Source organism: Mesocricetus auratus, unplaced genomic scaffold, assembly GCF_017639785.1.
Source record: "Mesocricetus auratus isolate SY011 unplaced genomic scaffold, BCM_Maur_2.0 Super-Scaffold_100053, whole genome shotgun sequence".
Lineage (NCBI taxonomy): Eukaryota > Metazoa > Chordata > Mammalia > Rodentia > Cricetidae > Mesocricetus > Mesocricetus auratus.
The window spans coordinates 776,572-792,294 of NW_024429230.1; the positions used below are offsets into that span (position 1 = coordinate 776,572).

Sequence of the window (15,723 nt, forward strand, 5' to 3'; positions counted from 1 at the left end):
CTTCATGAATAGAATTTTACAATTTGCATAAAAGGTTAAAGCAGACTAGATCTTCCAAATAAAACCCAACACAGAGATAGGAGCAGCGGCCCATGCATGGAATTTATTGTGTGCTACTGTTTATAAAATACTTGAATAGTCCTGCACATGCATAATATTTCCAACTTAGACAGGAGACCATACAGGGTGCACTTTCTGGCAAACAAAACAACATATGGTTCCGCTGCCTGGAGCTCTGAGTTGTATTCCAGGGCATGAGGGAAGCAGGCCACCAAAGTAAAGGGAAATACCAAACTACAGTGGCAATCAGCATAGGTCAGTAACTGTGTAAAATTAGTACATGGTTCCATTTAGTTTAACCAAGCAGTTCTGTAACTATCAAAAGTAAAATTTCAACATGCAGTCTTGACTTTTATGCTTCCACTAACATCTGAAGGGTTGAAGAGAACCATTGCTTCTAGGCTGCATTACTTAATCAAAAACATTTCCAGACATTTAAAATTTTCCTTTGCATTTAAACATAAAAATGATAGAAAGCCAGCAGCAAATTACCCTGGTGGTTTTGTTAAGCAACTGGAATACTCACAATAAACTAAAATTTCTCATAACATCTACGTAACCTATACATGTTGTACCTGTACATCATAGGTCTATATATTAAATATCTGCAAAATGAAAACATGCATACACAAAATACGTCAAGTTTTACAGACATGATTTGAATTAAAATTTACTTTGACAATGTACAAACTTTTTTAAAGTACCTTAAATGAGTAATTCTGTAATTCTTCATAATTTGAAAATTTAGGGTTTTTTTTTTTCCTCTTAAATCTATGGGGTGTAAATCTTAAAAGATAAGGGCAAAAAAGATTCTAAATTGGTTTTTGGATTTGTGTTCAAGTAAGAGTCTTCTTAGAAATAGTTTATGCATTTATAATTGAAAAATACCAAGACTATGTTACAGAATTAGCCACATTTAAGAACTATAGACCTGAGGTCATCATTTTGTATAAACACCAACTGGGTTTCTCAGATTTTTGCCTACAATTCAAAATACAGCTAGTAACCTCAGAAATATATTTTAAGACCATGCTAATTCATCCTTTTAAAGACATTTCATGGGGTGGGGGAGAATCCACATAACTCTAAAGATTGCATTTAAAGTCATGGTTGAAAAAAACCTAATTCTACTGAGAAAAAAAAAGAAAGAAATCTCATTTGTAAACGTGATGTGTGAACCGCAAGCATCACTGGAGGTGTAGACGCCCTCCACTGGGAATTGCCCCGAGCCCTTGCTCACTGTTCTCCACTGTGGCAGCGATTATCCAATCTTATTAGACAACACATGTCCCAGGGCCTTCAAGCCTCCATCCAGGAAGGGGGTAGTTTCTTCAGAGAGACTGTGACATTTATCATCAGCTTGGCCGATCCCTCCAGTTCCTTGGGTGATCTGTCCATTTGGGGCTCAAGGCCTGAGAGTCCCTGGGAAGCTGCTGGTCACTGGGCACTATGGTTGCCAGTCCCGTGGCTCTCAGTGGTATGTGCGCTGTTCAGGGAATTGAAACCATCTTGCTGTACAGCATCTTTCCGGGGTGGCATTCTCTCATTGATCCTATCCAAACCCTTTGCCTCTTCAAAACTGCAGATTCTATGTGGTGGAGAGAATCCTCGTATTGCTTAACAAAATGCAAATTTGATAAGTCAGTAATTGTAAAAACGATTGAGTTTTCAAAAACATAATGACTTTTAAGAAATTACTGTAAACAGCAATGCTTAAATTTTACTTTAAATGAATTCTATACCCATTTTAGTCTCCCCATTAAAATATGGAACACTTTAAATAAAAAGATGACAGTTTCATAGACAACAAGTTAGTATGTTTTGTTTGCTTTATTTAAAGTAAAGCAAAATAAAAACACTAAAATTACCTTTCCCTGCCTGCAAGATCAATTCTGTGTCAATAGTCTGAGGGTATCTGTCTGCTTCTACTAAACCAATTGTCTCCTCTTACGTCAAACCAAGATCACATGGTGACCACCACAGAACTGAGGAAGCTAAAAAGGGTAGTCCCCGAGACACACTACGGACAGGTGGGGTAAAATGGAGCAGGGAAGAGCCGCCTTGGAAGAGTACCAGTATAAGATAAAAAGTGGAAAATGACCCCCAAGTTACAACTCTATTTGGTTGATAAACAAAAAGGCATATTTTAGAACATTTTCCCTTCCTTCTCTAGACAATCACTACAAACTATGTCAAAATAAATGGCAATCCTTCTTAAGTATTAAGGGTTCTTTTGTTTAACTGTTTGAAATAGGGTTTCACTGCATAGCTCAGGCTGGCCTTGGACTCATTATATAGCCTAGCCTGGCCTCAAATTCATGATCCTCCTGACTCAATGGCCCTACTGCTAGGATAGACATTCACCACCAAGCCCAGCTTACATTAATTCTTATGGATTCTCATTCATTTCATCTGGAAGGATACAGATACCATTATTAAAATGCTCATAAAAATAATCTATACAATTATTTACAGGCTAGCTGCTTATTATACTTAATCTCTAGTACTACTTATAAACATGAACCAAAAAAATGGCGGGGACCACTATATAGACAGAAGTGTGTAATATCAACCTAAGTCTTGATACACATTAATATAATCTTAACTCTGAAACTACAGCCCAAACTGCAGGAAAAGAAATCATTATAGTAATACTTCCTGTACTAGAATGGGCAAAAACAAACTCACTTTTATTTAGTGGGGGTTTCTCATAGGGAAAAAAAATCTGAGTAGTACAAAACATACAAAATATGGGCTAGAGCTCTACTGGCAGGGTTAGTTTAATAATGTCCATTAAAACAGACAACATAAATGCTAATGTATATAACATATACTAAAGAAATCAGCAACAATGAACTCTGGGCTATACTAGAAAGAGAAAAAGACACTATAGGCATCAGCTTTTGTGATTTAAAAAAAAAGAGGAGGAATGTGACTGTTAAACTTGATGAGTCAGCCAGTATGATTCATCTGTGTTAAGCTAGGCATAAGACACACCCACAGGACATTCTCTGATGCCCACCCACAGACCACAGATCTCTGCCCAGTGCAAGGACTCTGATCGTACCTTTTTCAGCCTCAATAGCCTCAACTGTGGCTGTACAGAAGTGAGCAGAGGCATGCAAAATGAATGAGAGAGATGAGAAGGGTCATATTGTACAGCAGAAAAGGCAATGATCACTTAATATATCACAGTACCCAAACTATTCATCATTTACAAATGAACATAAACTATACCCGTATTAGAGAGCCCCACCCAGTCCCCCAATACCTAACACAGCACAGCTTACACACAGCACTATGACATCAGAGCACAGAACACAGACCTATTGTAAAGACAGACACCTCAGCACCCATGCAAATGCACTGCAGTATTAATTACTCAGCTTGAATTCAGTGTTTTGATGGTGCTAGGATTTTCCATGTTTGTTTTATCAGTGAATTATCATTACAGGAAAATTATAATAGCACTGTGGCAGAAAAGCAAACAAGAGAAAATTTTTCTTTTACTTCTAATATTATCAACATTCATTACTACTTGGCTCCCTAAGATACAAACTAGAAGGGGTCAGTAAAGGTTTTCTGTCCCTTTAAATTTACAATGCAAGGCATAGCAGCAAAATCTGGTATATCTGTGATAAAATGTAGGGACCTTGTATTTGTTTAATTAGTCTAAATATAATTCTCAAGTTCTGTTCTTTAGGGGCCCTAAAAGGACCCCCCCCTTTTTGGTTTTTCAAGGCAGAGTTTCTATGTGTAGCTTTGGAGCCTGTCCTGGAACTCGATCTATAGACCAGGGTGGCCTTGAACTCACATAGATCCTCCTGCCTCTGCCTCCCCAGTGCTGGGATTAAAGGTATGCACCACCACTGTCCAGCTAAGGAATTATTTTCTATGCTAGGAACTTGGGTTTTGTTTTGAAGGAGGCTGCCCTTGAACCTCTGATCAAGTGATCATCTTGTACCAGTTTCTAAAGCAGCTGAGAGACTATGAGTGACTGTCCAACTATCTAAACACCTATAACATTTTAAAAATTCTATTTATATTCAGTTTATCATGATGATTAATTTGCTTAGAAGCGAGAAGCCTGCATTCTTAGGAGAAGACGGAAAGGCTACTGGGCATCTTTTCAAATCCATATGCTAATCAGAAAGGCATTAAGGTAAGTAACTAATGTCTTTCAGGCAATGAATCCTAGTTATTTCATAATACAGGTACACTATAGTAGGTCATGTGAGAAAAAAATTCTTAGCATAATTTGTACTGGCCCATTTAAAGAACTGAATATTTAGTTATGCACTTTGTAGTTGAAGATGCCTTTTTAGGCAATGCAGAGTTAGTAGTTCAGGACACTTGCTGTTCTTGTACAGAATTGAAGTTCAGTTCCCAGCACCTACATGACATCTAACAAACATCTGTAATGTCAGTCCCAAGGGATCTTAAACATCCTCTTCTGAGCTTGGAAGACACCATGTAAGCAAGCACACAGTGCATGTCCAGCACAAACACCCATATGGATATAATAAAACAGTAATTCAAAAAAATTTCACAGGTTACTTTTTTGTTCATTTTTGGGTTTAAACAGAGTTCACACTGGAGACCAGGATCTAAAACTGCAAAAAATAAGAGTACCTGCCTGACAATGTTACCCCTTCTGTAATCAAAGTGTGCATTCTCAGAATGTTATAAGAATGTCCATTTCTTTGGCTTTGCTTCTTTTACAATAAAGGTAATTATAATATTTATTTCTGAAATGTCCTTTTATGAAAAATATGATTTAGAAATTGCTCATTTCATCCAAAAGTTATGAATGGCCTTAAAAACTAAAGTAGATCCCAAGCTACCCAGAAATACCCTGTCTTGAAAAACAAAAACAAAACCCAATACCTAAAGCCTACTGCCTAAATTAGGAAACATTGGTGACTGTAACTAGAAAGTGAGGTGAATTGAGGATACAAAAGAGGTAGGATGAATATTGAAAAGATTTAATATTCCTTACTTGCTAAATCAAATTACTATTTAGACATACACATTATATACCCACTGAGGAACTCAACCTGAAAAAAAAATTAGCATTGCTTATCTGGAAAGAATTCTACAAAATCTTCCCAGAGAGAGAACTGGGACAAAAGATCTGACTAGGCATGGTGGCATACCTTTGATCTCAGCACTCAGGCAGGTGGAGCTCTGTGAGTTCCAGGCCAGCCAGGGCTACACAACAAGACCTTGTCTCAAACAAACAAAACCACACAAAACAGAATGAAAAAAAGACCCATCTATATTTATCAGTCCTTGAAGATTTGTTATCAGCTCCCTTCAAAATGTGAACACTTTTCTTTATAATTTGAAGTTGAAAGAAGGAAAAAAATGTCTATTGGAATACTGTTTAAGAGTCTGTGATAGCAGAATTGTCTGATAAGAACCATTCTACAACCTGTATATGATAAAGACTACAATTGATCTCATTAAGAGAATTAGTATTTAGTTAGTTATATCAAGAGTTTAAAATTCTACTGCTAAACTCTAAGCTATGAGATCTGACAGTAAGTTATATATTCTGTCAAGTTTAAAGGCTAAGAACTGAAATATGGGCAGCTGAAGCTTAAATAGTAAACTAGAAAGAAACATCTGATAACTATAAAATTCAATCTGAAAGCCACTACTGTATTTCTTCTTTATTAATTTTCAACTACACAGGGCACAGTGCTAACACGTGTCAGTATAGTGCTGCCTTCAACTATCATATTCTTCAGTACAACAAACAATCTTTGGCATTATTAAAATAGAGATAGCTACCTATTTTCCCATATAGGTTGTGATGTGGATAGAATTATAGCATTTAATTCCCAATCAAATTACAATGAAAAAAAAATCAAACTCCAAAATCAAACTCCAGTAGAGTTGTAATTTAAAAAACAAAACTCCCTCCACCTAAGAAATAACATATAAATTAGGTTCAAAGATACTAAAAAGAAGCTGGGCATGGTGGTGCTTGTGCCTTTAATCTCAGCACTCAGGAGGTAGGGGCTGCAGGACTTGTATCTCATAAGGCAGAGGCTGGAAGACCTGTGTGAGTTCTTCGAGGGCAGCCTGATCTATATAGTGAACTCCAGGCCAGCCGAGGCTATATCATGAGACCCTGTCTCAAAAGACAAAACAAAATAACTTTTAAAAGATAATTTCTATATTCTGAAAATAGTCTTGAAGTCTCAAAATTAAATTTATTTTTATATTACCTCTCAGTCATATGTTAACATTAGAGTTTCTATCTATAGAAATTTGAAGCATTAATCTTTCAGCAAAAAATCTCAAAGATGTAATTTCTATATGATCTTTTTTACTTCTTTTCAAACAAGTTTCCATATGCTGGGAAATAACTTCAACCAAATGCTCAAACATCAAGAGCAGAACTAGGGAGCTGTGCAGTTTCCCAAATTAGACCCCTTCAGCCCAGCTCCTTCCAGTAACTCACTCTACACTAGGAACAGACAGTCCCTTCAGCAAAGCTGCTGTCTTTCAAACCCTCCCTGCAGTTGAGGGTGGGTTCCAAGTAGAAGGAAGGAGCTTCAGGCTGCATGCAAATTAAGAATAAATAGAAGTACCAAGCTGTCAACAAAGCATGTAATTAGCAGATGCTAACTGTGAGATCTGAAAGCATGGTTTGCCATGGATACTATGTAAACCTAACAATATATCCAAGGATAACTGAGAGACGACTATGAAGTGGATTTATTTAAATACGTTATCTTTCAATCTTATTTTTTTTCAAAGACTATACTTTTCCTTATTAGAATTATCCCTTACTAGCAACAATTTTTCTAATTTTCATTGAATATTTAAGGTTTTACTAATGTTTTAACTTAAACTCATGAAATTTTCTTTGGCATCTAAAAATATTTGTAATAGAAAAATAGAGGGCAAGGAAAATAAAGACAATCAGAAACAGGTTTTTTTAAAAAAATTTAAAAAAGAGAAAAGAAATCTAGGGATGAGCTATAGCTTAGTTGTTCAGTAATATTCAAATTTCTAGATTCTCTAGCACCATGACAAAAACTGAAAAAATAAAACCCCACCAAACAAAACACCTCATTCAGCATAGAAATCTGAAGCTATATGTGGTTTCTAGTTTTAGTCAATCTGAAAGCCACTACTGTACTTAGCTGAACTTCATGGTTGCATCAGTAGTAAACAGCAGGCAACAGAATAACATATAAAATAGAACACATATAGGATAAAAATTGTCTACCAAAAGATGATTTTAATTAAAAAGGATTTGTTTTAGAATAGAGTAAAATGACAGTAAGAGGAAATTTCATATTTATTTAAATGTTAAAATTAAAATTTTTTCACTTAAAAAAAAACTCACTAAGTACACCAAAAAGAAATGTATTATGGACAACAGATCTATCACTGCCTGTTTTAATAGAACAATGAGACTTGGAGGGCTGTCAAAGTGGCTCTATGTATAGTTTTTTTTTTCCACATTAGAATTTTTGTATTCTATCCATAAGAGAAAGACATTGAGACTGTGCACTATAGTGTATGGGCTGCAATATTCACAGCACTTTCTTCTATTTAATCTGTAATGGGCTTTCAAAGTTTACCCAGTACTTACACAAAGTCTAAAACAATCAAGTTAGCTTTTTAAAAAAAAACATAAAATATTCAATGAGCCAGATTACAGGAATGCTTTACGTATAATTTTTTTATTTTCATGCAGAATAAAGGCACACTTAATAACACCCTTTCAATTTTGACTTACAGGATTTAAATTCAACCCTTTATAACATAGCTTAATATCTAATGTTACATTCATGTTCAGAATGCACCAAGTGCAGCAACAAATGCAGCAAACCTAAAATCAAGGTGCTACAATGCTGCTTCTACATCCAAAGACAGACAAGCGTCTGATAGAGTAATTTAATTGAACATATATTTACAGACATACAGCTACCCTAAAGAAAGACAGACAGATTTAGGAAAGCAGCTTTATCTGCAGAGGAAGGAAACGGCATGTTACAGACAGTCAATTATACATAGAACATTTGACAAACACCACAGATAACAAACTCTAATCATTTACCAGGGTACAAAACTTGGCATAATCTTTTGGCAAGTGAAGTAAATAAAGGAAATTTTTGGACCTAAGCAGAATTTTAACTCAAAAATTAAATACTCAAAAATATAAGCATAATCTAATACAATTATATAAATTTTAAAAGTAACTTGGAATTACATTTCCATTTTATTAATATGCATATCCCTGATTCACATTCTCGACTGAGGCTTTTAAAAGAAAAAGGTGCATTAGACAAATGAATCAATAAATATTTCAGAATTATGACAAGAGCTGTTCCCATATCATTTTATGAGAAGCTGGGGAACAGACCATTATTTTCAGTTGAAAGACAACCCGTTCTGTCACTATTATACCCTGGCCAGGCACTAATCAGATACTCCTAATATGTAGCACCCTGCTTATGTCAGCTGCTGAGACAAGAACTAAACAGCAGCAGGAGCTCCCTGCATGCATTACGTGTATTGTTAGCAAGAGAGTGAGGTGTGCCCCAGTCCATCTGAGGCACAGCAAGTTGCATAGCATCATTACCACTTTGCAAGGTCTGCCGTCCTCCAGCCAACACTCCACTAGGCAGCATCCCTGTGGGAGTCAGGCCCTTGAGTGTCAGCACGCTCTCACTCTCCTCCCTACAGCGGAGAAATGTAACACGTATCCGAGAGTTAGTGGCTCACAGGTACAGCATTTGCCTAGCATGCACAGGGCAATGGGCTTGGCCCCCAAAATTGCAAAAAGCAAAACCAAGCATGATAAAAATCTATTAATAAATGCCTACTTTAAAAGAAGAGCTAGGGCCCAGATGTAGGCCACGCATATAATTCATACCATTCATTGTTATAAACATATTTCCCTCAATTCTAAAATACACATTTTCCCATATACTAAATGTTTCATTTAGGAGGGTAGACACATTAAAACTGAAACACATATTGTTTTCCTGAAACATCTTCTTGAATTTTAATTCCAGGAAGGCAACTTATAATCTATCAAAACAGACATCCTATATGGATGGGAAAATTCACCAGGAATTTTCTCCTAATTTGATTTTCAAGGTGTAAATTTAGTGCTTTCATTGCAAGAGCAAGATATACCAAAGGTCACAAATCCTAATGTCACTGACAGATTACATGCTTACTATGTTTTAGGTCCTGGACTTGATTCCAGCACCACAAAACAAAACAAGCAGGCAAACAGACCACCACCCAGATTCAAAGGAACGTCTATTCCCTTCATCAGTACATATATGCACAACTAGTTTCAACAGAAAAGGAAAACCACATTGCTTCTGTGTATCAAACAGAACAATGCTCAAATATAAGAAAAAAATTTCTGCAAATGATCAGGAAAATGTATCAGTACCTGAGAACAGAGAAGACTCTTGCCATCTTGCCAATTGCTCGGATTTTGTTTCTTATGATTTCTTTCCGGGCTGCAGCTGAACCTACTTTCAATGGAATAAATAGAAAAGAGGGCTCAAGTTTAGGGCACTCAAGCATTATTATATTATTCTACTAGCCTATCCCAGACTCATCTACATCAATACCAGGTCTCTGGCTACCAGCTCACGTGGAAGACACTAGATGAAATCATGCCAGAAAGTTTGTCACTCCCTCAATGATTAGCTCAACACTAGTCAAATAATGGAGTCTGATAAGAATGATCACAAACTTTAATTATCTCACAACACCAACTAATCAGGAAAGAGATTACAGATGGGGGTGGGGAGACTTGAGTCCAACTTGAATTGCACACCAGAGGACAAAAAACTAGAAACAATCCTATAGTTTAAAATTTTCATGGGAGCCTATGGCATGCAGACTAAGACAAATATAAAACTTCTATTTAACTACCACAAAAGACTTTAACATGCACACTAGAAATACATCTTTTATAAAAGGATAAGTAATCTATAAAAAGTTAATCTATAAAATGTAAATTAATCTATAAAAACATACAAAGGGTAATAATAATTAAAGGTGATCTTAAAGTAGGGACTACAGCAGTATTTCAGCAACAATGAATATTTCAATTTGCTGTCCTCCATAGTCATGCAAATATACTTAAGCTTTTATAACGATGGGCATTGAAGATGAGACAAACAGTAAGAAGAAACTCCCTTGAAAAGCTGGTTAAAGAATACACCAAAAGAACTTGCTCATTGGCTGGACAAAGACTCAAAGGTCACTCTTCCTTTCCTTGGTCTCCAGCAAGTACAATAATCTCAGTCTTGTTACCACATACATAACAACCACAGTCAATCTGGACCCAAGGGTGTTTCCTTAACCCTGTGCTTCAACACGATGAAAACACACACGCACACGGAAGCACCATTGCTGATGCGAAAGAAGGTCAAGGAGAGGCTAAGATGCTGGACAAAGTGAGCCTTAGGCGTGCAGAGGTCTGAACAATCACAAGTCTAAGATGCTAGAGCAAAGTGAGTCTTAGGTGTGCAGAGGTCTGAACAATCACAAGTCTGCTGGGTGAGAGCGTCTCCTTTAAAATTCAGCAGACTACCAATACATGTAATTAAAAACTAACGTGATGACTAGACTTAACTGAAAGAAAAAGAAATCCTACTTTAAGGATGAAAACAGCATATATTTAGAGAGCAGAGCTCCAGTCACCCTATTTGTCATCCTCCAAAAGGTAAGACTGGAACACTGGGAACACTAAAGAGGTGTTCTTCAGATTAAAAAAATTTAAAAAGAGGTTAAATACCAAAGAATATGGGAATCTGAAGACACAATGGGTATATTTCCTTATTTTACTGACAAAAAAAAACAAATCTTACTTTATTAAACAACTTTTCAAAGGACACAAAGTCTGATTTTCTTCTAATAAATTTACATATATTTTATTTTTAAATTGACAGAAATTTTAAAATAGTTTGATTTGTATAAGGAGTAACTGGCTAAAAGCAATGGCTACAACAATATCCGCTTGTATTTTCAGCCTTAATTTATATATTTATAAAACCAAATGATACAAAAACTGTACGGAATTCAAATAAAAATTTTAAGGTATATAAACACACTGTACAAATCAGGATTTAAAATCAGTCTACAAACACATCATGCATCATATTAAAGTAAATGTCCACCTTAAAAGTACTTTGGGGAATAAGACAATCAAACACCCTAATCATGCAGGGAAAAGTACAAAACATTACAAATAAGCAAAAGAATGAAATTTTAAAACAAGAGGAATGGAAAGAGGGAAAACTATTTCCATGCACAGAAAGACAGATGTCTTGGAATATGACTTCTAAAACATCAAATACTAAGTCAGATAAGAGTCAGGCTAAATTTGCAAAAGGCCCAAAGACTCTCAAAACATTGTTCAAGGAATGTGCCAACTCACATGGACATGAAGTAATTTATGAAGTCATATTTCAAAACAATGTTACTCTGTCTGGTCTGTACCTTTTTTATTGCCATATATGAGCCGTTCTTCAGATGGAGAGTCCAGAAAAAAGGAAGTGAATGATGGAGAAAAGGTGGTTGAGACAAATAAAAAGATAGAGATTTAACTTGGTAGTGACACTGAAGGATGAATGTAGAAAGAAAGGGAGAAAAAATGAAGGCCCTTATATTTGAAAAATGTAGTACTGTAGAATTCAGTGAATAAAAGATAGATGCTACAGGGTGGAGTTCTAAAGCAAAGATTTATTAAAAGATATGTGTTCAGAAAGAAATTATGAGTAGAATGATTATAATTTTTGATGAAAGTAGACATAATTAGGGATGAAAAACACGTGAAAACACATATGACCAATAAAAGACTGTGCTGACAATGACACATTTAGTCATAACCCTAAAGAAATACATCATCCATGAAAGCATATTCAGTGAAAAACAATGACACAAATAGGATACGAACTCATGTGGTTCTTCAAGAACACAAACATATGCAAAATCTGTAGCATATACAGAAAATATAGGTAACTCTCCTCAGTAGAAAGCTTCACCCACTTCCAATAAAGAAAAAGCTGAGCCTCCCATACTCCATAACAAGATGACATGATTTCGTGAATCTGAACTGTGAAATGTTTGCATATATTCAAAATTAACAATGTGCTGTTTGTTCCCAATCCAATCTGGGAGACCGGGAGACATCTTTTACAAAAATAGCAATAAATTGCTTCAAAGCAAGTGAATAGTTTTAAGAATAGGCAGTGGAGGTGGGTTAATTTGAGTTTTCGAAATCCTACATTCTAATGCTAAGTGACTACATTATAGGAACTACAGGGTTTAATTTAGAGGCACTGTAATACATACTTTTACCAAACTAAAGACAATAGATATCTGAAAGAAATGTATGCATTCTAAATATCAGAGATTAGTGCTCCAAAATTCTTTCACATTCTTATATGCAGTGTTTATGCAAATTATCTTGAAATAACAAAATACTGATATAAGCATTAAACAAACAATACAGTACTAAAGAGCCATCAATAATAGTCTTAATCCACTTTAACAAATTTCATAATTGGGTATTTAAAAACTACTATTTCTTTCCTGCTATTGGAAAATTTCTAATCCTACTCTCTCCCTTTCTCCACTGAAAAATTGAACCCTCATTTGCTTTCCCTAACAAACATTGTATCAAGTTTTCTTTCTCAAGTCAGATTTCTTCCCAGATCCATAGAATGGCTTCACTGAGGTGCAGGAAAAGAGAAAGACAAGAAGGAAGTAATGCCACCCTGATGAAAGGAAAGGGAGAAGAAGGAGGGGCAGAGAAACAGAGGGAAGGGGAAGACACGGGGAAGTATGGGTGTGGTGGGCTTCCTTCCGTTAGTTCTTTTGTGGATTTTATGTTCAACTTTAGCATCTATCCTAAGACCCTCCACTTTCTTCCACTCTTTCAATGTTTTCTCTCCCAAATCACTTCCATTCCTCTATGCAAATGCCTTGATTCACATTGCTTGAATCTTTTTTTTAGAACTCCTAATAGTAATATTTGGTTAGTGAAGGTATGAAAAAGTGAGGAGTAATTGCACCTATGAGGCTGACAGTGAAGGGAGATCTATTTCTAGAATGCAAAACAGAACTTTGTATTTTCCCATAGAAACACTGTCATAAATGGAGCTGAAAATTGTAAAGATTACTTGAGAATAAAATGTCATTTTTTTCTGTTCTCTAAATTTATAAATGAGAAGATCCTAAGAAGTTGGGTGATTTTTTTTCCAAGACTGCATAGCTACAAATCAAAGTAAAAGGTGCTTGGGAGGCTGAAGCAGAGGCAGGCAGATCTGAGTTTGAAGCCAGTCTGGTCTATAGAGCGAGGTCCAGAACAGCCAGAGCTACACAGAGAAACCCTGCCTCAAAAAAAAAAAAAAAAAAAAAAAAAAAAGGTACTACTAAACCATTATCTTTTTCATCAAATGATACTGCCTCTTTAACTTAGTCCTGGAATGTAAAAATAATACACCAAGGGCTGGAGAGATGACTCAGTGGTTAAGAGCACCCACTGGCTACTCTTCCAAAGGTTCCAAATTCAGTTCCCAGCAACCACATGGTGGCTCACAACCATCTGTAATGAGATTTGGTACCCTCTTTTGGCCTGCAGCATACACACAGGCAGAACACTGTATATCTAATAAATAAATAAAATACAACAAATAAACTGGCATAATTTATCCTACATTTTATTAATGGGAAAAAACACTAATAAATAAAACCTCTTTTAAAACTTTTGACCTTTCTATTACAAGGAAATGATTTACTACTACTCCTACTTAATATGCTATTGGCAATACTAATAACAACGTTGAAAGAAAATGACAAAAAGTAGGAAATACTATCAGCCTAAAGTAAATAACCTATTTTTAGAAGTTGTAAAAAAAATTTTAAATTCCATAATCTTACTGGATGTAAAAACAAACCTACAAAATAATAAATTACTGAATACAGAGAGATATTAAAAATAGCAGCTGAAGTGCTGAAGAGATGGCTAAGAGCACTGGCCGGCTGTTCTTCCAGAGAGCCTAGGTTCAATTCCCAGCACTCACAACAGCCTGTAACCCTGCCTCCAGGGAATGCGACACCCTCACAGACATACATGCAGGCAAAATACCACTGCACATAAAATAAAAATAAACCATTTTTAAAAAGAAAGAAGAAATAGCAGTTAAGTAGCAGTGAGAACAACAACAACAACAAAAAACCAATAATACTAGTTTCAATTTAACTTAATGTTAAAAAAACTAATTCTAACTGGACTAATAATAAATTCAGGGGAGTAAATTTCAGTAAATGGACTAATTATATAGAATAAGAAACCTTTAGTTTGAAAGCTAAATATTATTTTAAAAAATACTCTAGATTTGTCTGGCAGTGGTGGTGCACACCTTTAATTCCAGCACTAGGCAGAGGCAGGCGGATCTATGAGATCAAGGCCAGCCTGGTCTACAGAGGGAGTTTCAGGACAGCCAGGGCTGTTACACAGAGAAACCCTGTCTTGGAAAACAAAAACAAAAATCCATATATAACAAAATATTTTAAAATAGAAACTTATGAGGGAAAAAATGTTATCTATCTGCCCCAAAAACCTGACATAAATTTGCTTTTTAAGTATTAATAAAGCTACAATAATAAAAGCATTAGCTCTGCCTACATCAATAGCAATACCTGTATTTTTTAAAAAAAGATTTTATTTATTTATTATGTATACAGTGTTCTGCCTACAGATCAGAAGAGAACACCAGATAATGTTACAGATGGTTGTGAGCCACCATGTGGTTGCTGGGAATTGAACTCAGGACCTCTGGAAGAGTAGCCAGTGCTCTTAACCTCTGAGCCATATACCCAGTCCCCAATACCTGAATGGGTTTAAAATAAAACTTGAATCAGACATGACTGTAACACATGGCTGATGCCCTGGCTCTAAGGAGACAGGTAGGTTTGCCACAGTTCTAGGCCAGCCTGGGCTACATACTGAGACCTTCCTCAAAAAAATGGAGAGGAGGGCTAGGGTAAAAATAAGTGGGAAGAGGGCTTACCTAGCACACATAAAGGTTCAATCTCCATAGCTTAGCACACACATCAGAAGTGGTATTAAATATCTGTAATCTAGTGGGGGGGCGCTAAAGCAAGATGATCAAGCCAAGCCCAGCCTGGGCTACACAGCAAGACTGTCTCAAGAACACAATATAAGCCAGATGTGATGCCATGTAATGCCTATAATACCAAAGATTAGGAAGTAGAGGATTAGCAGTTAAGGTCATCAGCTAAAGGTTAAGTTTTGAGAGCAGTCTGAAGGATATGAGACCATTTCAAAGAGATGGGGGATTAGAAGAAAAAAAATGGCACTATATCTTCCTATTAAATTTCCCAATATGTAGATGATAATTAGCATAATGAATCTGAATATTGACTACATAGGTATAGGACACTACAAAAAGTATACATTCACAAATAAAGATATAAGAAGAATACGGAATGAAATAGTTTTTAGCTTTTTTATTGTTGTTTTTCGAGACAGAGTTTCTCTGTAGTTTTGGGGCCTGTCCTAGAACTCACTCTGTAGACCAGGCTGGCCTTGAACTCACAGTAATCTGCCTGCCTCTGCCTCTTAAGTGCTGGGAT

General features: G+C 35.9%; 1 protein-coding gene across 8 annotated transcripts in view; it reads right to left on the minus strand.

Moving 5' to 3' along the window:
- Nucleotides 1-77: 77 nt before the first annotated feature.
- Ppp3cb (protein phosphatase 3 catalytic subunit beta) overlaps nucleotides 78-15,723 on the minus strand; it is a 47,517-nt gene continuing 31,871 nt past the window's right edge. For 2 of the 8 annotated variants that reach the window (XM_040735939.1, XM_040735946.1), the window contains exons 11-15: nucleotides 11,560-11,586; nucleotides 9,497-9,581; nucleotides 8,669-8,766; nucleotides 3,128-3,157; nucleotides 78-1,676 (exon numbers count right to left, since the gene is read on the minus strand). In XM_040735939.1, coding sequence (XP_040591873.1) covers nucleotides 1,498-1,676; nucleotides 3,128-3,157; nucleotides 8,669-8,766; nucleotides 9,497-9,581; nucleotides 11,560-11,586 — 419 coding nt within the window. In that variant the 3' untranslated portion in view covers nucleotides 78-1,497. The remainder of the gene's footprint in view (nucleotides 1,677-3,127; nucleotides 3,158-8,668; nucleotides 8,767-9,496; nucleotides 9,582-11,559; nucleotides 11,587-15,723) is intronic. The other 6 variants (XM_040735940.1, XM_040735943.1, XM_040735942.1 and 3 more) reach the window with 6 other exon arrangements.